Source organism: Lytechinus variegatus, chromosome 11 (genome assembly GCF_018143015.1).
Source record: "Lytechinus variegatus isolate NC3 chromosome 11, Lvar_3.0, whole genome shotgun sequence".
In the NCBI taxonomy this organism is placed as follows: Eukaryota; Metazoa; Echinodermata; class Echinoidea; order Temnopleuroida; family Toxopneustidae; genus Lytechinus; species Lytechinus variegatus.
In genome coordinates this window covers 19,365,175-19,390,745 of record NC_054750.1, presented here as the reverse complement: position 1 = coordinate 19,390,745, position 25,571 = coordinate 19,365,175, and the positions used below count along the sequence as shown (strand labels likewise).

The following is a 25,571-nucleotide window of genomic DNA, read 5'->3' as shown; positions in this document are numbered from 1 at the left end:
ATATCTCCCTTATCAAATCAGCGCGTGTTGAAAACGCTTTGAAAAGGGAACCAGATAAATAATAATGTATTTCATAACTATTAATGAAAATTAATGAAAAGTAAAATGTCAAGATTCAAAGTCACAGCTTGCATATTTGCGATTGACAAAAGGAACATTTCAAGCTAAAGCCGTTGGAATTCTTGTAGAGTTGGTATGATTATCATTAAAGGGGTGGTCCAGGCTGAAAATATATCTTAATACACAGAGTAGAATTCACTGTGCAAAACGCTGAAAATTTCATCAAAATCGGATAACAAATAATAAAGTTATTGAAGTTTAAAGTTTAGCAATATTTTGTGAAAACAGTCGTCATGAATATTCATTAGGCGAGCTGATGATGTCACATCTCCACTTTCTGTTTCCTTATGTTATTACATAAAATCATATTTTTTTCATTTTTTCATACCTGTGAGAATAATATGTCTCCCTTATGATTAAATAAGTTGCAGCAATAAATATCTAATGTACTAAATCAGTAATTGTTGTCAATCCAGTTTTTCTGTTTCTTGGAGGAAAAAATTTGAATAAACTTAATTTCATATAATAAAATACAAAAGAACAAGTGGAGATGTGACATCATCAGCCCACCTAATGAATATTCATGACGACTATTTTTACAAAATATTACTAAACTTTAGAATTCGATAACTTTGCTATCTGTTGTCCGATTTTGATGAGTTGGCAGTGAATTCTACTCTATTAAGCTATAAATACCTTCAGCCTGGACCACCCCTTTAATCAAAAAGTGGCACGAATATTCATCTTTTGATAAAGACATGCAAGATTCATTTTCTAAATGTGTTGGAAACGGCATTACCATGGGAATAACAAGACAGGGTATTAATTTCCTTCAGTTCAGTGGTATCCCTTTTCTGCACTTTTATTCCTTTGCATTATTTTTTCCTTTTTTCATTTCTTTATTTGCGCCCCCTGAATGTGCCCCCTAGATACGACCCTGACTGACCTGGGTACAATACTAGTTTTATCTACTTGATGAGAATTTCAGTCAGTTTTTGAAAGGCAAATCCGTTAGAACCTGCAAAGTTAAGAGTGTTGTGATAAATTAATGATCAATCGTGGCCAGTTTTGGTTGTTAAAGCAAATTTCATGAATTATTAAATTGAACTTTAATGCATGAGTGAAGTTCAACACACATTGCATTTTGGGGGGCAGCATTTTAACTTTATAATGTGGATCTCAGCAATGTGTTCATGGGAGTCGGGAGAATAGAGGGTGAGATGGAACTTAAGTGGGAAAAGTAGGTTGATGGAATAAGGTTCAACAGAACATTTAGCCCCCCCCAAAAAAAAAAAAAAAAAAAAAACCTCCCTCTCACCCGCCCTCCCCTTCTGTTGAGAGACTGATTGCTCTTACATGTACGTATGAAGTCCAGAGCAGAATTTTCGGAATTTAATGATAAGTTCCGAAAATTGGGGCAACAACTTTTACCTATCAATCCTTCTGTCAAAAATTTATCAATAAATCAATTCAATCAATGTGCAATATGCTTGATCAAACATTCATTTTTTTCAATGAATTATTCAATAAATCATCATCGGCCTAATCAGTCAATTTCTTGATAATCATTTGGCACCCCCTAGTTCAATCATTAACCCCCCCCCTTTAGTTCAAACATCATGTAATTTTGCACTCCTACATGGATAGAACATGGCACACCCTTTAAAATGTTATGAGGGAATGTGGTGACCGGGGAGAAAATCTTTGAAGAATTTGAATAGTAAAAACTTAATTGATTCTAGAGCAAATTGATGACATGAATGGAATAGTACATTAATACATAATTATGGCCCACATATATAGCGATTGTTTTTCTTTGTGGTCGAAAAATCTTGGTAGGGCTTGAGCGAAGAAGAGAAAAAGGGAGGGAAAGAAGTAGAGAAAAAGTGGAAAGACAGAGCGAATGAAACAGTGGAATGGGGGAGAAAAAGAAGGGGAAAAAGAAAAAAAAAACAGAAAAAAGCGAAAGAGGGAAAGAGAGTGACGGCCCTACTTTAGGCCTTTTGAGATAACCTAATCGTGTTTTTGAGAATGAAATTATGATTTTCTTAAACTTTGGTCTGCAGGACTATCCCCACAACATATTTATCTTGGTGCCCCCTACAAAAGTTCAAGGCCCCCAGTGCACCCAAAGCTGAATAAACCCAGCTACTTCATGCAGATGAGATCGAGTCAATGGATTGCATCATTTCCAAGAGGTTCTCAATAACATTCCTGAGATGATGAAAAGGATGTTGGTGGCGATGGTGATAATGATGAACATTGGTGATGACGGTGACGATGGTGGTGATGATATTGGTGATCATGATGATGCTGATGATTATGATGGCGATTATACTGGTGATACGATGACAATAATGATGGATGATGTTGTGATGATGGTGGCGATGATGGTGATGTGATGAAAATTATGGTGATAATAATGATGGCGATGATGATAGTGGTGATGGCGATGATTATGATGATGGATGATGATGATGTTTGTGGTGATGGCAATGATTGTGGCGATCGTGATGGTGGCGATGATAGAGATGATGTTGGTGGTGAACTGGTGATGATGTTCCATTCCTCCTCTACATCCCCTCATCTCCATCGCCTCCTCATCTCTGCTCTCAGCTTCATCTCTCATCGTCATCCCCTCCATCCTTTCCCTCATAATTTCAATCCCTCCTCTCATCATCTATTCCTCTCATCTCCATCCTTCCTTTCATCCCCATGCCTCCTCTCATCATCTCTATCCCTCTCATCACCATCCCTATCCCTCTCATCACCATCCCTCCTCTCATCATCTCCATCCTTCTTCTCATCTCCAACCCACTTTTCATTACCATCCTTTTCACATCACCGTCTCCATCCCTCCAATTTCAACTTCATCTCTCCCAAAATGTCCATCTGATCACCACAGCACTTAACAGTGAAATGTTCAGCAGAAAAAAATACATGGGAGTAATAGAACCCAATATTCACAATACTTTTTAGTAGACTCTTTATTTTCTATGTAACAATGTGATAAACTTGATCACAACTAAAATTACTAAGTAACACATAATTTTCTGTTATATCTTACAAACAGTATAGCATAACAAAACATGGTCTTGTTATGCTGTTGAAAAAAAAAACATACATAAAGAAAATCAAATAGTGCACCATTCCTGGTATATCTGTTTACTATTTAATTATATATTCACAAATTCATGTGTGCCCAGTCATACTTTTGCCTCTTAGTATAAAAAGCAATTGCCAGTCCAACTTCAGACAAATAATTCCTGCTGTACTTCCTTAACGCCTGCTATATTTGTATACTATTTGTACATAATCACATATTCATGTGTGCCCATACTATATTTGGTGATTTGTAGCTCTGATTGAGAACAATATCCTCTGCTTTGGGTGCGAATGTAACAATATAGACAATCTTAAAACTACAATAGTAACCATACAAATTAACATGTAATAATTAATTGCCCCTTTTGGTTTAAGAATATACATTTCAAAATTTATTGCATATATATTTGATTACCATGACAACTAACTTAACCCTAACTTACGTAGAGGGCTCTTTCAAGGTTAAGTCCACCCAAGAAAAATGCTAACTTGAATACATACAGAAAATCAAACTAGTATAGTGCTAAAAATTTCATCAAACTCAGATTTAAAATAAAGTTATGACATTTTAAATTTTCGCTTATTTTTCACAAAACAGTGATATGGACAAATAGGTGAGTATTAAAGTCGATGATGCCCATCACTCACTATTTTTTTTATTGTTTGAATAATAAATATTTCATTTTTTAAAATAGATTTGATTTGACAATAAGGACTAACTTGACTGAACCATATTAGCATTAAACAATGATAATTTCACATGTTCAGGGAGAAATTAATTGTTGTATCACTTGACAATGAGGAGAAAATTAGAATATTTCATATAATAAAATACAAAAGAAATAGTGAGTGGATAACGTCATAGTCTCCTCATTTGCATACCAGCCAGGATTTGCAGATAACTGTTTTGTGAAATTAAGCGAAACTTTAAAATGTCAAGACTTTCTAATTTTACATCCGACTTTGATGAAATTTTCAGTGTTATGCTTGTTGGATTTCTCTCTTTTTATTCAAATCAACTTTTTGTTAGAGTGGACTTGTCCTTTCAGCACTTCCTTACAATTTTGTTTTATAAATAAAAACAAGCTAAGTACGGTTTGCAATCCATGTTGTCTCAACTAAGTCAAACAGCTGGAAAGATGAAGGGGTATGAAATGAATTATTGACAAAATTATTGTAATTTCAAATATTTGAAGATCTGCAGTCTGCACCTCTTGATAATAAAAGAAATTAGACCATTTTCAATCTTCACCTTGTCTTGAACAATTTAGAAGCAAATACAATTTTAATATATCACAGTTAAGTTAATTTGCTAAACACACTAGAACCATACCTGGTATCTTCTGGAAGATTTACATAACATAAAGGAACAAAAAAAGTAAATTCATTATTCAATTCAATTGTCCTTTCTTTCTTTTAGAGAATTTGACAATACAAAAATATTAAATTTCACTTTGATATGCCTGCATGAAGTGCGCAAAAATTGATTTATTGTATCTATAAAGCTGTATTTACCTCATCGATCAGGGGACTGCCGCTCTGATGCCCAAGTCATTGGAACTCGGTAATATTTCTGCTTGTGAAAGAAATGGAAAGGCCATCGCTTGTCGAGTATGAAACCTCTTCTCCTCATCCCTGGTACAGCCCAAGTGCTTGTATCCTCCAGAAGACCCACTGTTACCAATGGATGTTGCATTAAAAAAAGCTGCGACAGTAATCGATAACGAAAAGCAAGTTCTTAGATTTTGATAAAAAGTTAAGTTTTTCAATTTCGGCAGAATACATTTCATTTTTCAATAAACTATTCAAGTTTGATAATTATAAATACCCAATCTATTGTCAGTTGTTAACCCCCCCCCCCCCCACTGCCCTTCAAAACTTCGAAAACAATTTTAAAAAAATTAAAGTTATTCAAGAACAAAAATAAACAATGACACTTTCCTACAAAAATTGTAAACTTCATAACTAGTTACATGTACATATGCCGGCTACTGAGACATTTTCAAATCTATTTCCTTTTAGTTAGTGACATAAAAAAAAACTTTTTAATATGTGGAAGCGTAAAAATACAAAAATAGCACACTCTCGCCACTGGAAAATGAGCAATATGTCTAGAGACAGAGACGTTGTTTCCAGTGGAATTTGCATTAAAAAAAGCTGTGACAGATACTGACAGGTAAAAAAATAAGAGACATGTTTTTCAATAACGAAAAGCAAGTTTTTAAATTTAGATTTTGATAAAAACGTTAAGTTTTTCAATTTCGGTATAATACCTTTTTTTCAATAAACTATTCCATATTGTAAACTTCATAACTTACAAACTGAGACATTTTCAAATCTATTTCCTTAATTGGTTTAGATGTTGGTTGGAAGCACCCCCCCCCCCCCCCCGCCTGAAGGCCTCCAAAAAGGGGCGTCAAGGATGGTTACTTTAAAATTTGGGAAGGGCATTCCGACCACGCAGTCAATCAACTTCCTAAAATCAGCTCAGCTTACTGACATTAAAAAAACTTTTTAATAAGTAGAAGTGTAAAAATGCAAAAATAGCACACTCTCGCCGTTGGAAAATGGGAAATATGTCAAGAGACGGAAAAATTAACTAAAATAAGTTGACCTCGCATAGCTAGTTGAGCTGACTGCCTCACTCAATCACAGCACAGCCGGTCGCCCAGCTGGCCGGCCGGCGAGGCAAAGGCAGCACCGCGTCGGTGTCCTTTCCAGGTGAACTATCTCAAAAAGTTTGCATTAAGTATCAGTTTTGTGAAATGCAATAACTTTAAATAAGTACAGTAAATGTGAAAACGGAATATGAAAATACAAAATAGCACACACTCACCATTAAAATATGTAAAGTGACGGAAAAATCAGCTCAAATTTGCAAGTTGTAATTAAGTTAAATGAACACGGCTCGCCGGCGGTATCGGATTATTCTCGTTGCAAGGGAACTCGCATTATTTTCTATCAAAATAGCTCAAAATGCACTGAAATGTCAATTTTTCTGTCGAGGATGTATTGAAGAAACATGGATTATGCGGGAAAATACTTTTGAAGTAAAGTTTGAAATTTTATTTCATGAAATTTTGAAGAAGAATTCAAGTGGTCGAGTTGTCCGATTCAGAGCCAACCCTGGACAACTCGACCGGGACGAGTTGTCCAGGGCAGCGGGTCGGGCTGTCCAGGGTCGGGCTGTCTGGTGGTCGGGCTTTCCGGACCTCGGAAAAATCGTGCCCGCTTTGTTGGCTAGATTTGCATCAAGGAAACTCAATGAAAATATGATGTCCATATTCATGGGGTGCACACAAATCAAGTGAAATTGACCGTCAACTTTTATTTAAAAAATAGACACAATATTTTAAACTAATTATATCGCATAAACTTTTTTTATACCTTTGTTTAAAAAGAATGGATAAAAACAAATTATTCGAGGTCTTTGTGATCAAAACTAGTATTAAGTGAAGTCCGCTCTGGACGTAAACAGAAAGTCGGATGAATGTTCCATTTAGAAATCCGGAGAAATCATATAGCATCCACAAATACATACTTTTGGAAGCTGAGAAAAGCATTCCAATACTTCATAGGAAGGGTATGCATGCATTTTTTATTTATAATTTTCAGCGGTTGTTTAAAAAAAAATAAATTAACAACAGCCATTAGCAGTAGTGTTGGGCTGCTACTGCTAGCTTCTGGAACTCGGACTCGGGGCCCCCGGGCCGGGGTAGGAAATGGAGCTCGAGCCGGGGGCGCAATATGAAAACATACCTTATTCATTGATTCAGATTATCATGATTAATATTGATCGGATTTGTGATCATATTCTGGTCTAAACTAAAGTAGGCTTAAAAAAAGAAGAGTAACACAGATTGAGGCTTGGTCCTCTTGGCCTCCACTTGTCATTCTTATTATTGACATGACACTAACTAATAAAATGTTGTTAGGCCTAGTTTGTCTTATTTAAACTCTTATCACCTGAGTTCTGACACCCCCCCCCCCTCCCCCAATGTATGATGTGATGATAATGGTAATGATGTGATATCCTAATCAATTTTTGCAGAAAGTTGAGAGCATAGGCCTACTGAAAGTGCCAAATGATGAGCTGGGCTTTATGGTCTATTTTATCACATCAATAAAAGACAATATTCATCTCTAAAAGTAAAACTAAACTAAAAAGATCTTCTTAATGCCGAAACTTAGTAAAGTCAAGAATTTCCATCTTTGAAATTAATCTTTTTAGATTATTGAGTTAGAATGATTCATTTTTTCAGTAGAAAGCGTCTTTGACCAAATTTATTATCTCCTGTTTTTTCCTCTCTTCAATATCTGTCTTTTCCTATGTTTTTTTTAAAATCTGTATAATAAGACTAGATGGCCCTATCATGTTTTCATAATTTGTTTTTGATTAAGTTTGGTGATGGTGCTTCATGAAATCCGCCTTCATGAATACCTATAGTCTATATTATAGACCCCTATTTGTCTTAAAGGACAAGTCCACCCCAACAAAAACTTGATTTGAATAAAAAAAGAAAAATCCAACTAGCATAACACTGAAAATTTCATCAAAATCGGATGTAAAATAAGAAAGTTATGACAATTCAAAGTTTCGCTTCATTTCACAAAAACAGTTATATGAACAAGCCAGCTACATCCAAATGAGAGAGTCGATGATGTCATTCACTCACTATGTCTTTTGTTTTTTTATTGTTTGAAATATGAAATATTTTGATTTTCTCGTCATTGTCATGTGAAATGAAGTTTCATTCCTCCCTGAACACGCGGAATTCCATTATTTTAACATTTTGTGCTTCAGGCAAGGAGGTCCTAATCATCAAATTCGTAAAAATTGAAATATTGTATAATTCAAACAAAAAACAAAATAAATAGTGAGTGACATCATCGACTCTCATTTGGATGTAACTGGCTCGTTCATATGACAATTTTGTTAATAGCGAAACTTTGAAATGTCATTACTTTCTTATTTTACATCCGATTTTGATGAAATCTTAAGCATTGTGCTTGTCTGATTTTTCTCTATTGATTCAAATCAACATTTTTCTGAGGTGGACTTGACCTTTAAGATCTGTACATGTAAGTTATTTTTCTCTTCAATGTTTATGTTCATTAATCATAATTACCCTTTTTATTTAATTCCATATTCTATATGTAGGCCTGTAATGTCTTTTCACTTCAGTGATTGTGCTTTTTCCCTTTTTTTTTATACCTAATCTCATTATATTTTTTCTCTTGTCAACACCCCCCCCCCCTTTACTCAGATGGTCATCTGTACCATATGCTCATTCCTCTTTTTTTGGTGGAAAGGGGTCTATTTCAGGGGCTAAGTTAACAAGAGAAATACTCTCAATAGGGTGCCTTGTAGGCTTGTAGCCTTTTTCAATATTTTTATTTGGGGTATGTGCGTGTAGTTTATAAATTATGTTAATGAATACTGTCACTCATTCAATGAACAAGGTTATAATATAACCTTGTTCTCAGTTGTATCTCCATGTATGGCAAAATAAGGGTGGCAATGTTTGGCTTATTTTCTCTTTTTCTTTGGGACGAATGCTTGATTTTTTACACTGACAGCTTCCATTACACTTATTTCTTATACAACTTGGCTCTTATTTGAATTTGACTCTTCAAATAATTTTTTTCTGAATTAAAAATAGAGATCCAAAAATGAAAAATTTTCATGCCATATTACTTTCCACCAATAGAGGGCGTACATAAAAATATGCCCAAAATTCAAGTTTTTGAGCGCTCTGGTGAATACAAAAATTATTCTCAAGTTACTAATAAAATTAAATTGCAACTGTATTGAAATTAGTAATTTTGGTCACAAAAGTGATATTTTAATGATTTTTTAAAGTGTGTGCTCTGTACAAGATTAGCATGCCATAGTCCTACTAATAGATTCCCCACAGGCAGGGTGGTAGCAGTGAACAAGTGAATACTGTTGTAGTTTTTGTTGATCATACTATTCAGCAGCAAGTTTGTTGATATAAGGTATCTCAATGTTTATGTTGTAGATCTATGTCGAGATAAATAACTAATTTTGTTTTCTTTTATCAGGGTAGGGGCTTGAGATGTAAACAAACTAGCATTCTAGGTGACATGACAGGAAACATATGCCATGGCCGAAAATCCTCAGCGCCGCAGCATGCGAAAAATAATGAACCAATCCAGAGCTTCAAGCGTGGAAGAAAACACGAGTGGAAAGGTTGCCGATGATAAAAACAACGTAGATGAGGAATCCTTAGTTTCTACTAAAAATACTGGTAACAAGGGCAGCCGATCTTCAACTAGAAGGCGCTCACTTGAAGGAAACCAAATCTGCCCAGTGTGTGGAATCACAGTAAGACCTTCAGAAGTAGAGCAGCATTTCCGCTACGAAGTGGAGCAGATAGACCACATTGTCAGGCGTGGAAGAGTCTTGAGGGATGCACAATCTGCTTACATTTCATCCAAAGTGCAAGAGAGGGACGATAGAAATGGGAAGAAAGCGATGAAGAAACGCAAGCGTAAGAGAACAAGAGATGATAGCGACAGCGAAGAGTCGTCTTCAAGCAGTAGTGACAGTGAGAGTAGCGTGGGGATTGATAACAACCTAGTATTGCTTGAAGTAAGAGCTAACAGGCATGCAAGGGAGAGGAAGAAACAACTGCTTGAAAATCCAGAGTGCAATCCAGATACCATGCTATGCCCAGTATGCTTTATTCCTCTCATTGGTGAGTAAATTCACACACAATATCATGTTCAAGTATTGGTGTAGAGGGTAAATTAGATTGCTGTCAAATTGTTGATTGCTCAGGACCTACTGAGTTATATCCCAGCACCCATTCCCTTATAAGTTTGGTGCAGTGCTGATCATTGGTGCTGTGATGATACCATTGATCATACAATGCTATCATGCACCAAAACGTTGACACTGAACTTGAAATCACCCAGTATTGATTTCGAGTAGTTAAGATAAAAATTAGGATGCTGAAATAAGCTCCAACATACGATTCTGTTTGGAAAATTTCTGAAATAACAAAAAAATGTGTTCTTGATAGCTCAATGCACAGTGATATCAACGTATAAACTAGCTTGCTTCAATTTTGGTGTTGTGGCTGGTGTTTTGGTTGACCAAACACTAACACCAAAGTTTAACAACAAAGTTGCCAAAATGAATTTAAATAGTTAGAGTATGTATGGAATATAAATACCATGTTACAGCAATTACAGGTTATTTGTAATGTAAGAACAGACATCAAGGTTGCACGCTAGTTTTTCCCAAAAGAGTACATTTACATATTCTCTTTCCATCGATTGTAAGTTATTTGTGTAGAGTTTTGCAATATATTGCTGGTCTGCTTCTCGCAACAGAAGATCTGAAGTAAATTGATGAGCTGTATTTGATCTTACAAATTGCAAATTATTTTCAATCTGTTGCAACAAGATGGTATTTACACTGAACACCCATTTATAGTCAAACTATTCTACCACCCATCCGGCAACACAGAATTTGCTCTGCAAATGTATACAGAGGTTCAATGTGCAGCTTGAAAGCCTTGAATACACAGTGGCTCTTCATGCACACTGCTTAGCCCTATCAAAAACTTGATTTTGTGTTCAAAGTCAATGTAAATTGTGTTTTCAACCAAAAATCATAAATGTATGATTATTTTTAGTTTTGCTGGTCTAAATGTATATATTATATGTGGTTTATGAGTCCCCAATAATTTTCATTGAAAAAACAATGAAAAACAAAGGGTAAAAAACAAAGAAATACATAATAAATTGCAAAAAACAATATAATACATAAGAAATTGATCTGATATCACAATTTTTTTCATGTACACTTGCCAAGAATATCACAAAGAGTTTCTATGCCAAATATTAGAAGATTTGGGCTTTATTTATTGATTTAGAGGAAAAAGTATGATTTCGCATACTAATTATGCATAAATTAGCATAATTACTTAATAACGATTGCCATGAAATTAATTACTATACAGTTTTATAGATTATATCCCAGACAACCTGCGTGCAAATTTTCGGCGCGATCGCGCTGTCGACGGCCGAGATCTGAAGGGGGGGCCAGGGAGCCCCCCCCCATATGAACTCCCAAAATACCCCAGCCTATATAGGGTTAAATTACCAAGTTCAAATGTGCACTTTAAATTGGTCTGATTCCACAGGGTCGGAAGTGGACAGAAATCGCCATGTGGAGAACTGCCTGACGGGATGCCCTTCAGGAGCCCCTGCCACCAACTCAGCGGGAGACGATGCCCTGGATGTAGATGGAGAGGGTCTAGGAGAGGATGCAGGAGGAGGTGGTAGTGGATTAGAAGAGGAGGAAGAGACTGCTGGAGACGATCCTTATGAAGTCTATGAATGGATGGGAGAGACGAGGCTTAGAACTGTCAGTCTTGTACCAGGGGGATATCAAGGTTAGTTCCTACAGCTGCAGAAATCTGTAGTTCATTTTAGGCTCTGGCCCGTATCCTGAACTTGGGCTTCTTAAGTTCAAACTGGTGGTCTTAAGTTGTGCTTTAAACTGAATATTAGCCAAATGATGCATAAATCCCTAGGAGTAAATAGGTTCATATTGTCAGTACATTTGGTGTTGTTCATTTGTAACTGTGTGGGAATTCTAAATAAAATGGTCTCCTTTACCAGCATGGCGATGAAACCACATACATAAGAATAAGTTAGCAAGTAATTTTTTTCTTTTATTTTAAGAACTTGTATGCATTTTCAATCAGCCTTTTCATCACATATCTCTTGCGAGATATACTTTTTATATGTTTCAATATTTTTTCATGAATACTGTTGACATATAAGCTATCAGACCTTATAAACCCACATTTAATTTGTTCTTTTGATATTAGGTCTAGGATATCAAATCAACTCATCACGGAAGTCCCAAGCTGCGAATGATGAAGACGACATTGATCTCGATGTTGATGGTGATGAAACGGAGCAGTTTGGTCCACAGCAATACACAGAAGATGATGTCATCGCACGGTGTCCGTCCCGATCATCTCAAGACACTGGCGATGTCGGCTATGAGGATCATGTCAGTGACAATCTCCTTATTGAAGCATGCTTAGGTGCGGAGTGCAACGGTGACACTGGGAAAGAATCAGAGACTAAACACACTGTGACCAAACATGTTGGTCTTCCTTCCAAAGGCATCCAGGTGGTGGTGGAGAGTCTGAAGGCTCGCGTGAAGGAGTTGGAAGAGGAGAGCAGCGATGGCAGAGGAAGGTTAAAATGTCAGATCTGTATGGGGACATACAATACACCATTGGTATCAATCCAGTGTTGGCATGTTCATTGTGAAGACTGCTGGCTGAAGACCTTGGTAAGAGTACCATTGAATGCATCTGCTTTAGGGAATGGGTCAGGCCAACCTTGAGGCCATATATTTATATCTCTGTCCTTGGCCTTGATTTGAGTCTACGTGCAAAGCCTATGGGAGTAAATCTCATGCCATGACCTTGTGCATGAAAACTTTTTATGTGGTAACATAAACCTCTCCAATCAATGAAGATCCTGGTATTGCATAAGAGATTATTAAAAGTGATGCTTTATTCATTTATTAAAAACAATTTTTATTCTAAATTTGACTGTTTTTTAATTTTTTTTAAGAAATGACTGCGAAAACTGAAGAGATAAGGATAAATCATATTCTTTTATATAATAATTGTTAATTTAATCAAGGACATTCATATTACCCCATTCCCTTGGTCAGAATATTATGCTCTATAAAGTATAATTGTATGAATATTTGAGCTCAATTATGGAATCAATAGATGTTTCATTAATAAGTATATAATATTGACTGGCCTTGAGGGGGAACATCAAATATGTCGCCTGCAACAGAATCATATTGTCCCGAGGCTTTAGACAAGGGCAGTATGGTTCTTTTAACCCTAAATAGACTGGGCTATTTCGACGCCTGAAAAGACTGGGGGGGGGGCTGATTCAGCCCCCCCTTATGATCTCGGCTGTTGATCGCGCGATCGCGACGAAAATTGGCACACGCGTTACCCATGGCATTATCTACAAAACTATAACATCAAATTTGGCAAAAAAATCTCATGTCTCATTAATTATGCTAATTTATGCGTAAAATCATAAGTTTGCTCTAATTAATAAAATAATGCCCCTGAAATGCTAATTTTTGTTTCACATACTCTAGATAGGCATCTGATCAAATTGATTTTTTAAAAATTTCAAAATCAAATTTATTTTCTTATGTATTCTATTGTTTTCTAAATTTCTTATGTATTTCTTTGTTTTTCGACTTTTTGTTTTTTATTGTTTTTTCAATGGAAATTGTCGGGGACTTTATTTTGACCATAAACAAGATAAAATTAATTGATTTTGAGCAGTAAAAGGAAAAATAATGATACATTTATGAATTTTGGCTAAGAACACTATTTGCATTGGATTTGTACACAAATTCACGTTTTTGAGTAATTTTGGGTCTGCATGCCCTTACGAAATGTTGCGTTATTTTGGAACCGCGTACCCGGGGGTCACAATTTTGGTCTCAAAAGTTGCGCAAAACTTGAAAGTAAAAAGTCAGCGAGCGACGCGGTCAAAAAATTTTGCGCAGCGGATTTATCGCGAAAAATGTTGAGGGGGGGGGCTGAATCAGCCCCCCCCCCCAGTCTTTTTAGGGCAGTATGGTTCTTTTAAGGGCGACATATTTGATGTTTCCCGAAAGAAGAGCCAGTCAATATTATTATTATTACCTAAGGCTGTACAGTGTGTAGTTCAAGTCCAACTCAAGCTACTATTTGGACAAATTTATATGCCTGTTTGCTTATCACTACTGATTTCAGGTTATTCTTGAACTTAGCGAAGTAACCCTTAATAAGCGATTGTGACGTAAATTGTTACAGTGCAGTCGAGCATCATGCGTGGCGCGCACATACATTTGTTCCTTAGAAATCTTCAATGCTTTGGTTCATAAACTGGTTCCAACCAGATTTTTCAAATGCTGAAATTAGCGATCAAAATCAGATCCTACTGCGCAAGCGCATTAGCAGAAATATGGCCAATATTGCCCTCTGTTTTGTACAGGATTCCTATGGGCAAAGCCCGGGGAGGGCAATATGGCAAATGTTTACCTTGTTCGTCTCTGATTGAAAGTAGCGAGCGAAATGACTTTTATCTATCTCCTAAAATGCCGTGTATAGCTAATAATCAGAAATATCATGTATAACAGATAAGGCCCAACTAACAGTTCTTTGTTTTGCTTTACCCTCATGCAGGCTTCCAAGAAACTTTGCCCTCAGTGTCAGATGATCACAGCGCCCTCACAGCTCCGCAAAGTGTTCTTATGATCGTATTCCAGTGAGAAAAGAAAAAGACCCACCTCAAGTTTATTTTAATTGCTTAGTTCCTCACTTTACCCGACTCCAAGAGGATCAATAGTTTGGATCCTCAAAGGGACTGATGTTATGTTGCATAAAAGGTATTGACTATAACTTCACCATCCAACAGTAACGGTTAACTGCCAATTCTTCCACTTATGACAATAGACTAATACCATTCCGTCCATCAACATTTTGTCTAACAACCATTTGGTCCAGAAATTACTTTGGTTAATCACCAGTTTGCCTATTACCATTTCGTCTCACAATCACAGTCTAATACTCATTTTCTTTTCATTCATTTCGCCCAACACTTGGTCCAATTGGACCGAATGGTAAATGGACTAAATGGCTATTGGACCAAATGGTTATTAGACCAAATGGTTATTAGACGAAATAGTGAGTGGACGAAATGGAAATTAGACCCTGTGGATAGTGGACGAACTGATGGTAGACCAAATGGTCTTGACCAATCAGCAATTTACCATTAGATTTTCGTGTCGGTGTAATTGATCATAGAAAGGAACTTCAAAAATATGGAGCACCAATCAGTTTTTCACTGATCTTTGTCTGGTGTTCCTCAAGTAGAAATGTCAAGGGAATTGAACATTCAAACTGAGAAAACATACATTATACTTCTGGAACAATGTATGATCCTCTTTAAACATTATTTAGAATTCTCATTTCTTGGGAGTGTTTCATGCAGCCTCATGTCAGAGATTATCAGATTAACAAGTTACGAGTCATTCAGATGCAATTGTTTCAGTAGCTTATAACAATAATCAGTGAAAATCGCTATTTGTGTAATGAAATGCTCTCTTGTTGCCTCAGAGAGGAAGTTGCAGATTATAAAAGTAACTTTTTTATTACATACACTTCAAGTTAAGATTTTTTGCTAATTTTTCTAGAATGATATACAGATGATATGTATGATATCAGTTTCAGATTGTTTATATTGCTGTTCTATTATTTAAAGTGAAAAAGAATGAAATTCTTTAACTTGAAAATTTCAACATTGTTAGTCTTTTCTGTAACCAGTCTGGCTTATTCGTAAACCAATTTTAACAATATTGAATCATTTTACTTCATTTGAAGAAGCATTCATTCATTAGTTAGGTGAAGTTAAGGGAATGGTGAATGTTATCTGGGAAAAGTTTTTCTCTAGAAAGGATTGGTTTGTAAGAGTTGAGTGCGATCTGTGTTATTTTAATGGGAGAAAAACAAAGTGTTTGAGTGCAAACAAGATGTGGATTCTGAAGAGTGAGGACTGAGAGCAATGATGAATTGTGATTTTTTACCCGATTGCTAAAAAAGCATGAATGCTTGTAAGCAAGCAACAAGAGGACTGGTGTCTTAAGGTCCTCTCCAAGGGACCAGGTGGGTGTTTCATAAAGCTGTTCGTAAGATACGAATGACTTTACGCATGACTGGTGATCCTGTCTTGTGCTGTGTGATATCCCTATTTAATTGAGTTATGACCTAAGAACATGTTCCAGTCATGCGTAAAGTCGTTTGTAACTTTACGAACAGCTTAATGAAACGCCCACCTGGTAATTCGGATTAATGCCTTTACCAAAGGGCACTAGTGCACCAAGTAGGAATCAAACGCGGGTCACCGGAATCCGACACTCCTGCTCTACTGACCGATCTATGATGAGAACGATCGGTGGCGTGAAGCTGATGGATAGGAAGAAGGCTAATGTTTTGATGCAGATGTTGGGTGGGAAGAGATGGTGGATTGAATGGCAAAGGTGTACAGATTATGTTGGTTTGGTCAAGTGTAGAGGAGGGATTTGATATGTTTTTGAGAAGGGAGATTGAGTGGCTGGTCAGAGGGGAAAGGGGCAACTGAAGAATCAAGTGGTGAAGGAGGGTTGGGTTGAGGGAGGAGGATGCACTGAAGAAAGTTAAAGGAAACCAAAACCCAAGAAGAGAGGCAATCTTATTGGAAAGAGTAAAATGAAAGGAACAATTTTTAAAATGTTTCATCAAAATCGGTTATGAAATAAGCAAGTTATGGGAGTTTGAAAACTCTTGATGTGCTTCAAAATGGCTGATTTTGTGGACAACTCTCCATTTGTTTTGTACACAAATTTTCAGATTTTCCTCATCTTTCAAGTTGCATCTTGCCTCCTGAGCACAACATATTTTTAATGGGAAAATATAATCCACACCATATATGTCAAGGTCAGGAGGAGATAATGTGAAATATGTAAAATAAAGGGGAAAATATGTGTACAAAACAAATGGAGAGTTGTCCACAAAATGAGCCATGTTGAAGCACATTTGCCAATTTGAGGATCTACATAGAAAGTACAAGACTATTTAATCTTCCATAAATTGCTTATTTCATAACCGATTTTGATGAAACTTTTTGTAAATTGTTCCTCGCATTTTACTCTTTCCAATAAGATTGATTCTCTTCTTGGGTTTTGGTTTCCTTTAAGCACTGAGAGGGGATTAGGGAGATTTCTGTCTGTACGAGGTGATTCCTGCAATCCCTGTTGTCCGTGGGCCGTTTCATAAAGATGTTCGTAAGTTAAGAACATCTTTAAAAACAACTGTTGATCCTTTCTTGTATGTGATTATCACCATTAAATGTTCATTGGTGATTATTTAGCGCTTTAGAAAGGATCACCAGTCGTTCGTAAAGTCGCTCTTAACTTACGAACAGCTTTATGAAACACCCACCGGGACTAAACTTGATCTAAAACCTTGGCCCCGTCTTACAAAGAACTACAATTGATCCAATCAATCTCCACTACTAGTATATAGAATCCATCAATGTCATTTATTTTAATAGGAAATCTGTCCTCTGTTAACATGGAAAAGCACATTGATTTTTCAAGAAAAAGATGAAAGTATGAATATTCACCACAGGTAGAAAATATTTTAACAAATGTACTTTGTAATTGTTGATGTTGCTTGCTTTCCGATCCATAGTTGTGGTTGATTGGATCGATCGCAACTCTAAGACGTGGTCCCTGGATTACTAATACTACATATAATTATGGCTCGTTCCCATTTGTACAACACTGACCCTATGATATCATGGATATCATAGGTTCGGTTAATTGCAAAATTTGAAATATGGATATTAGATTTGTAGTGTAGCACACAAGGCATCTACTGGGTAGTAGATGTATTTCAACAGTGCAAAACATTTCCAGTGCGGTCCCAAAGAGTGAAAATCAATCAAAATAAATGCCTCTCGCAAAAATCTGACCATCTGCCAGCAGCATAGTGAGTGTACTTGCGGAACCTATGATAAAAACACTATAATTCACACCCTCGACATCCGAATCCTTTCCAATTTCAGTAGATACAAATAGTGGGGGGAAATGCAAAATTTATGGAGAGCAAAGTTTCTAAGCACAGCATACCATTATCCAAGCTTTAGCATGGCAACCCTGATTGGGTGCTCAAGCCTTCTAGGACTTTATTCCAAGTGAGTACCCATTTACTTCACCTGGGTGGAGAGTGGAAAATGTAGATAAATGCCATATGCGGCAATAATATCTATCACATATCAAGAATGAAAAACAATAAGTAGACATGAAAGAAGCACTCAAGTAATTTCTTAAGAATTTATTACATCATACCTCAACTCTATGGTAAGAAATGAAATTGCCGTGTCTGGTCAAAGTGTACCTATCTACATACTAGTATGTTATATACATGTAATACACAATATCTATGATATATTAAGTATTGAAATAATTTAACATTTTGATGTAAATTTACAGAGCACTTGCGGACCACAGACACCAACTACATGGACCTTAGACTATTTTGCAGTACATCATTCCGGGGGGGGGGGGGGGGGGGGCCACTTACATTGACGAGTGGATACCATGCGCGACCAAAAAAAAACACGTAAAAAGGATGTCTTTTTCACGATAGGGCACGTTACGTACGTACGTAACGTGATAAGGGTGTCAAAAACACTAAAATAATGAAAAAAGGGTATCTATATATTTCGCTAGGAAAATTACGTGTTTAGGGTCGACTTTGCGGGGATGATAAAACAAAATTAAAATGTATTATAAAGGATGTCCTTTTTGCCCCAACACTTCGTGTTTAGAGTCCGATTTGCGCGAGGTGTAGAAGGTGGGGTCGTACAAAACCAAATAAGGTAAAGCCAGTGACCGAAGGACCCGTAACAATAAAACATTCCTGTACTTGTTTAGGGGTTTGTTTCAGGGAATATTTGCCAAGAGTATCGTTTTGTTTCCAAGACTTGTTCAGGGTAGGGTTTCACACGCCAATACTTGTTAAGGGGTGCATTTTCAGAATATGAAAATTACGTGTTTAGGGTGCTTTTCGAGACCCCATGGTCGCGCATGGTATCCACTCATGAATGGAAGTCCCCCCCCCCCCCCCGGGACATCATTTGAATTGAGTTTGCTAGCTATGATAAACTGTGACACCACATTTGCTCCAGTCTTCATATCTCAGAAGACATAGGCCCGTATTCTGAAGTCGGGTTTAACTTAAACTCAGGTTTAAAGTTGTGGTTTAAGTATGGATAGCCACTTGTTGCATAAATCACTAACAGTAGAGATACCATATTTCAGCTCATTTAGCTCTCAAATCATTCATAAATTGTCTAGGAAGTATAAATAGATGATTGCCTTCACCATCGATGAATCAGGAAAGAGCAGAGTAAACATAAGAAACATACAACTTAATAAAAATTTTGACACTCTTGGCTTCCCATAATTTTAGCACAGAGTTAGACCATGGTCTAAGTTAAACCTGACTTCAGAATACGGGCCATAGGGTTAGAGTTACGATTGTATAGAGTTTTTGGTTCAAAATAATGTAAAAATAATCATTGGGGTTTATTCATGTGCGAATTTTCCTTCGGAGCAGTTGTCGCCCGAGCAAATGTCATGGAAGCAAATAAACATTCCATATGTTTGTTCAATGGCTGCAGTAAATGATACAGTATTCATAAACTAAAATATAGTCAAACAATTCTTAAGGACCCCCCAAGGGAGAGGGGAAATGCAATCTTTACGAGTAGGTGGTGTAGACGGGTTTCTAATACATGTTTCAACGCAGAAAAATCAGTCAAGGGGCAACAGACCGAGTGGTCTGTATAGATGGATGGTCCTATACAGGATGCCACTAAAGCAGGTGCGACATTACCTTGCATATCTTCCAGCGAGTGAACCTGAACTATACCAGGGGGGTGTTTCACAAAGATTTAAAGGAGAATGACACCATTGGAACAAGATAGCTTGTGTGAAAACAGAAAAATCAAAGAAACAGATCAACGAAAGTTTGAGAAAAATCGGACAAATAATGAGAAAGTTATGAGCATTTGAATATTGCGATCACTAATGCTATGGAGATAGCAAATTGGCAATGCGACAAAGATGTGTGATGTCACTTGTGAACAACTCTCCCATTACTTTGGTATATATTTCACTAGAATTGCCTCTTTTATCACATCTATCCATAAATAATGTGTTCTGTTTACATGAGGGCATGTAATACATATTTTTTAAGAATACATCATGGATAAAGAGTTTGTATCATAAGAAAAAGCAAAAAGAGACATTTTGAGGGTATTTTATAGTCCACCAAAGGGAAAGTTGTTCATCAGTGACATCACACATCCTTGTCGCATTGCCAAAGTGAGGATCACCATAGCATTAGTGATTGCAATATTCAAATGCTCATAACTTCCTCACTATTTGTCCGATTTTTCTCAAACTTTCTTTATTCTTATTCTTTGATTTTTCTGTTTCTACACAAGCCTATTTGTTCCAAAGGTTTCATTCCCCTTTAAGTATGACTAAAGAGTCGCACTTAAATGCCTAATTGTGTGCAGTATAAAAGGCTTGACCGCATTGGTCAGATCATACCACAAGGAGGCGCACTACTGAGTGTCAATCAACAAGATGGCGCGTTGCATATCATGTATGCTTCGGCATTTCAGTGAGACATTCATGGGGTGTTGCAAGAAACTTGCAATCAATTGCAAGTCAATTTTTGGTCCCTAAATCAATCTTATGTCATGCAGTTAATTGCATAGTGATTGATTGCTAATTTGATCCTTCAAACAAGAAGTTTAATCTGATTTGCTACAGCTAACGTTGATCTGTCAGTTGTAAATTTGCAACAGAATATTTGCAATTGATTGCAAATATTTTCTTGCAACACCCCCTAAGTCATTCTTAAATCTTTGTGAAACACCCCCAGGGTATCAAATGTATACTGACAGAGAGAATACTAGTGGACATTGGCACTTCTCTAAAAATTAAACTGGCATTATGCTACTGTAAACTTCTAAAACCATGAGGCCAAATAATAAATATGCTACATGCCTCTTATTACAAAAACAATATAATGTGAGATTCTCGATGTCATTTTTCTTTATGATTTGGCATTTAAACAAAGGCAGTGTAAAAATATTTTCAAAATAGGAAACTGTTTGCTTGTCAGACTTGTTTTCTTTAAAAGGATTTTCTTCTGCTAAATTGATGGGGGAGGGGATCAATATAAAAGAAAATGAATTATTCAATAGTGAAAAAAAATAATTGGAAGATACATCTTACTTTCAATCATTTACGATATGTTTCACTTTATATAACTAATAATCAAGTTATCTATTTTTGGCTAAAGGTCCATGGTAAACAAGCATTTCAACATGATATACAAAAATATAATTTCGTTACAACCCATAGATGCTACAAATAATTAATACAAAGTAATTCCTATTTAAATATTCATTAAAGAACGAAAATGATCAGGCTCTACATAGTTTAATATTAATGATGTACATGTTGATAACTACTAATTTGAAAATGTAGCAATCTTGTAAATCAATTGGATTTTACATTCTATTAACTAGTGTTACATACATGCACTAACATTGTAGAAAACTTCTCCAAAATGCATTCCCAGCACTACAGAATATTCATTACTGTATCTATGGCAACTTTGATCAAATTATGTCACAGAATTGTTTACCCACACCCGAAAGACGTTTCAAACTAGCAGAAAATTGCTATGATTCAATACTGACTGCCGTATTTACATTTTTAGGTAATATACACAAGAAATCCTGTACAAGTCAAGAATATTGTATTTTTACATTTTTATGGGAATTTACATCTACTTTGTTTTTGTTTGTTGTGTATTCTTTTGAATTATACACATGAAGTATAAAATAACTTATTCACAATCAACGTCAAAGATAATTCATCTGAATAGAGATGAACTATACTCAGTTGTCTCGCGAAGCGGTTGAAACATTTAGAGTCACGACATTCCGTTGGCTGCTGCTTAACTTTGTCAAGTGATGGAGACGTTGATGCGAGGGCGAAGGTTATAGCATGTATGTGGACGTCAGAGGGATCCCGCCGAAAGCGTGGGAAGTTGTTGTACGTCGGTGTGTGTGTGTGTGTCGTATTGCAGACATGGGTAACGGCTCCACCAACGAACAGACCATCGCCGACGACACCACACCGAGCCGTCAACCAAGCTCGCAAAAAGACACACACACTTGACAAAGTTGAACAGCAGCCAACGAAACATCATGACTCTACCTACAAGTTTCAACCGCTTCGCGAGAAAACCGAGCATAGTTCAACTCTATTGAATTCACTGCGATGATGAATATCTTAAAAATAATTGATCTTCACCTGACTTCTACATGTAACACCTAGAGCTGAACTGTCACAAACAATAATACATGTTGTGAATTGCAGTGAATTATATTTCGACAACCCGATCATTGGCAACAGTTCACATCAAAATAATGATTGAAACAGAAATCATGACTGTTGTTGCTATTACTGATAAAATTTTTGAAATTGCCTTTCCTTTCCGATATAATCTACATGTGATTTCCCACACAGACATACTCATTTAGATTTTTAATGACGCTCTGCTACTGCCATTTTCAAAGCAGGCTTGAAAAGCCAATTTACCCTGCAAAATTAACTTGCATACACATACACGAGCTAAAAGTACATGTAATACATTTGAATAATATATTCATGAAAGAAAATGTTATGCATAGCTTTGAAAAAAAATTAAATGACAACTGAACATAGTAATATTAAGAATTTGAAACTAAGTTTGTCTATAGAGATATTGTAAACAATATACCACTTCTATACTTTATTCATCACACACCAATAAGTTCATGTATTAAAAACAACAAATTATGAATAATAATCTCATTCGAAACCATTTCTTATTCTTAATGTAAATTATTAATGGGAGGACCAAAAAACAAAATCATTGCTAAGCTCATGATTTTCAAGTTGTTAACATAATTGCTAGTAAACAAAATTGAAATTACCACAATCTTCAATAGGAAAATCACATATTTATTTATTTCAGATAAAATCAATTCAAATCAATATTCCAAATACAGGTTTAACCTTTGACGAAAACTCAGATTTCTATTAATACACATTTACCAGGGGGGTGTTTCACAAAGATTTAAGTATGACTTAGGTCGCAATTAAATGTCGACGCGTACATTATATGCAACGCGCAATCTTATTGATCAATACGCAGTAGTGCGCGTCCTCTTGGCTTGATCTGACCAATGCTGTCATGCCTTTTATACTGCGCGCAACTAGACATTTAAGTGCGACTCTAAGTCATACTTAAATCTTTGTGAAACACTCCCCTGATCATTGTATACATGTAGCTTATAATCCAGTGTGATAAGTAGAGACATATGCAGGGTTTTATAAAGTTATTCATATATGTTGTATATTACTTTATATGCACCTGCTGGCTCCTTTGATCATGCTATAAAATCAGACTGAATTTTTATTGCCACTGGCTCAAGTTTAAATCCACTCTTTATAGATTAAAATTCTAATTTTTCTGAATTAACAACTCAACATCATTCACATTTTGATTACTGTCAGAGGAAATGCATTCTTATAATCTTAAGAAGGCAACAAATTTGGGGTACGACCTCGTTTTAAGAAAAGGTCACCAGTCATGTGTAATCATGCATATTAAAGTAACTTACAAAAAAAAAGAACCTTGATGAAATTGCCCACCAAGGTTTAAATGGACAAACTTAAATGACTCCTTGTAGATGGTTGATATTGCTATTTTTCTCACAATCAGAAATCTGCATCTCTTTGCGTGTTTCACATTTTCTTTCATATTATCTGACCAGGGGTCCGTTGCAGAAAGAGTTGCGTTTAAACGCAAGTAAAAAAAAATCAATCGCGAGTCCCAAATGCACGCTGTTGATTGGTTGAAAATCAAGTTGCGCATGAATTTTAGATTTGCAATTGATTGCAACTCTTTCTGCAACAGACCCCATTATCACCAATAGAGAAAGAGATACAGGTATAAATCCAATCAGGTCCTCTTGTGAATTAGATGTTAGGAAACCAGTAGGAAACAACCGTCATTGTGGTTGGTTTAGCAAGTGTGCGCCTAACATGCTGCTAAAAAAGCTATGAATCCAGTGACCGGTTCATAATAATTGTGAAGCGCTTTGAGCAGTCGAAGATCGATATCGTGCTATATAAAAGCCAATTATTACCATCATGAATTGCAATTTCATTTGAGATACTCATACAAATCAAAGTAAATGGTAAACACACATGCTTCACATCATCATCATCAGAGCAGCTTATGCAAAATATCCAAAGGAAAATTTGCATTTAACCAAAATTTGTTTCCGCATAATTCATCTGAGAATGAAGATTTATTTGATATGATTAATGACTTATGGAATATCAATGTTTGGATTTCATCATATTAATGCAAATTTGATCCATAAATAAATGTTGATAATTACATGCCACACCAAATGGCCTATGGAACACACTCCGAGCGATCATTCATGATTTTAATGTTATGCGTAGAATATACCAAAAATACACCTCAAAACCTAAAGATTATATTCATATCCACTTTAACCCCCTGCCGGAAACTAAACCATCTGCAAATCAAAAATAAATCACAAGAAATAGTGTGCAGAGTTGTTCATCTTGGGATTTCACTGAATCCCGATCCTCACAAACCAAGCATATTGATAAACTCAGCGTTGAATCTCTATTTGGTTCTTTCTTCGCTGTGCACATTCATTCTCACAGAGAGTCCATCAACAAATCCAAAAACATTGGCCTCCGGTTCCGTGCTTGGTGTAATTACCAAAGATTGTAGTCAGTAATACAATGTACATGGCTGTCACTTCATAATCACATCTCCTGGCCATAAAATGACATTCCCATCCCAAACAACAATTTCAAACCTTCGGATAATCTTGACATCATGATGTTCTTTTTCATCAAGTTTCTTCCACAATTGCATGGGCACTCATCATTCATCGTCTATCCAGGATCATAAAAATTGTTACAAAATGAACTCCTTTGAAAAGATCCACTCTCCGTGCTCGAAGCCAAACTGATCTCTTACGCTGAACTTCTTCATAGAGTTGATGCAAAGTCTTCGAAGAGGTATTGTTTAATCGGCTGATCTAAGAAAACATGAATAAAAAAAGCAATTTTGAATTGGGACTATGAAAACCAAGTACATGTACATGTAGAAGTGGTAGTATTCTTTTTTGCACTTATCAACTCAACAGAATATTTGATATAAAACACCCCCATCAATCTCATATATCCCCTGGCCACTTTTTGGGGGGTTCATAAACAGACTAGTGGTTACAACTCTCGTCTTTCAACCCGAGGGACATGGTTTCGAATCCCGATAATGCCATATTTTCTTTCAGCAAGAAATTTACCCACATTATGCTGCACTCTACACAGGTGAGGTACATGTTAATGGGTACGTGGCAGAAATTTCTTCCTTGAAATGCATGAGCGCATAACAGCTGCTCTGCTAAAGCCAGGTTAATTATGTTGCTTTACTGTAGAGCGCTTTTATAGAGACTTCTGATAAAATAAGTGTTAAAGGGATGGTCTGGGCCGAAAATATTTGTATCTTGATAAATAGAGTAAAATTTGCAGAGAAAAATGCTGAAAATTTCACCAAAATCGGGTAACAAATTACAAAGTTATTGAATCTTAAAGT

The 25,571-nt window shown here is 36.2% G+C and overlaps 2 protein-coding genes across 3 annotated transcripts in view; one reads left to right on the top strand and one right to left on the bottom strand.

Moving 5' to 3' along the window:
• The first annotated feature begins 6,397 nt into the window (after window positions 1-6,397).
• LOC121424142 (E3 ubiquitin-protein ligase Rnf220-like) lies at window positions 6,398-14,950 on the top strand. 2 transcript variants are annotated; one of them, XM_041619741.1, is made up of 5 exons: window positions 6,398-6,748; window positions 9,237-9,887; window positions 11,343-11,594; window positions 12,036-12,511; window positions 14,433-14,950. In XM_041619741.1, exons 2-5 carry the CDS (start codon window positions 9,293-9,295, stop codon window positions 14,502-14,504), a joined length of 1,395 nt encoding a protein of 464 aa, XP_041475675.1. In that variant the 5' UTR covers window positions 6,398-6,748; window positions 9,237-9,292; the 3' UTR covers window positions 14,505-14,950. The 2 variants fall into 2 exon arrangements, with proteins under 2 accessions (XP_041475675.1, XP_041475674.1); XM_041619740.1 differs by having other exon boundaries at window positions 9,232-9,887.
• A 9,392-nt stretch (window positions 14,951-24,342) lies between these two features.
• Window positions 24,343-25,571, bottom strand: part of LOC121423475 (EF-hand calcium-binding domain-containing protein 14-like) — a 37,576-nt gene continuing 36,347 nt past the window's right edge. Inside the window, exon 12 of the mRNA XM_041618822.1 lies at window positions 24,343-25,014. The gene's annotated coding sequence lies outside the window, so the exon portion shown is untranslated. The remainder of the gene's footprint in view (window positions 25,015-25,571) is intronic.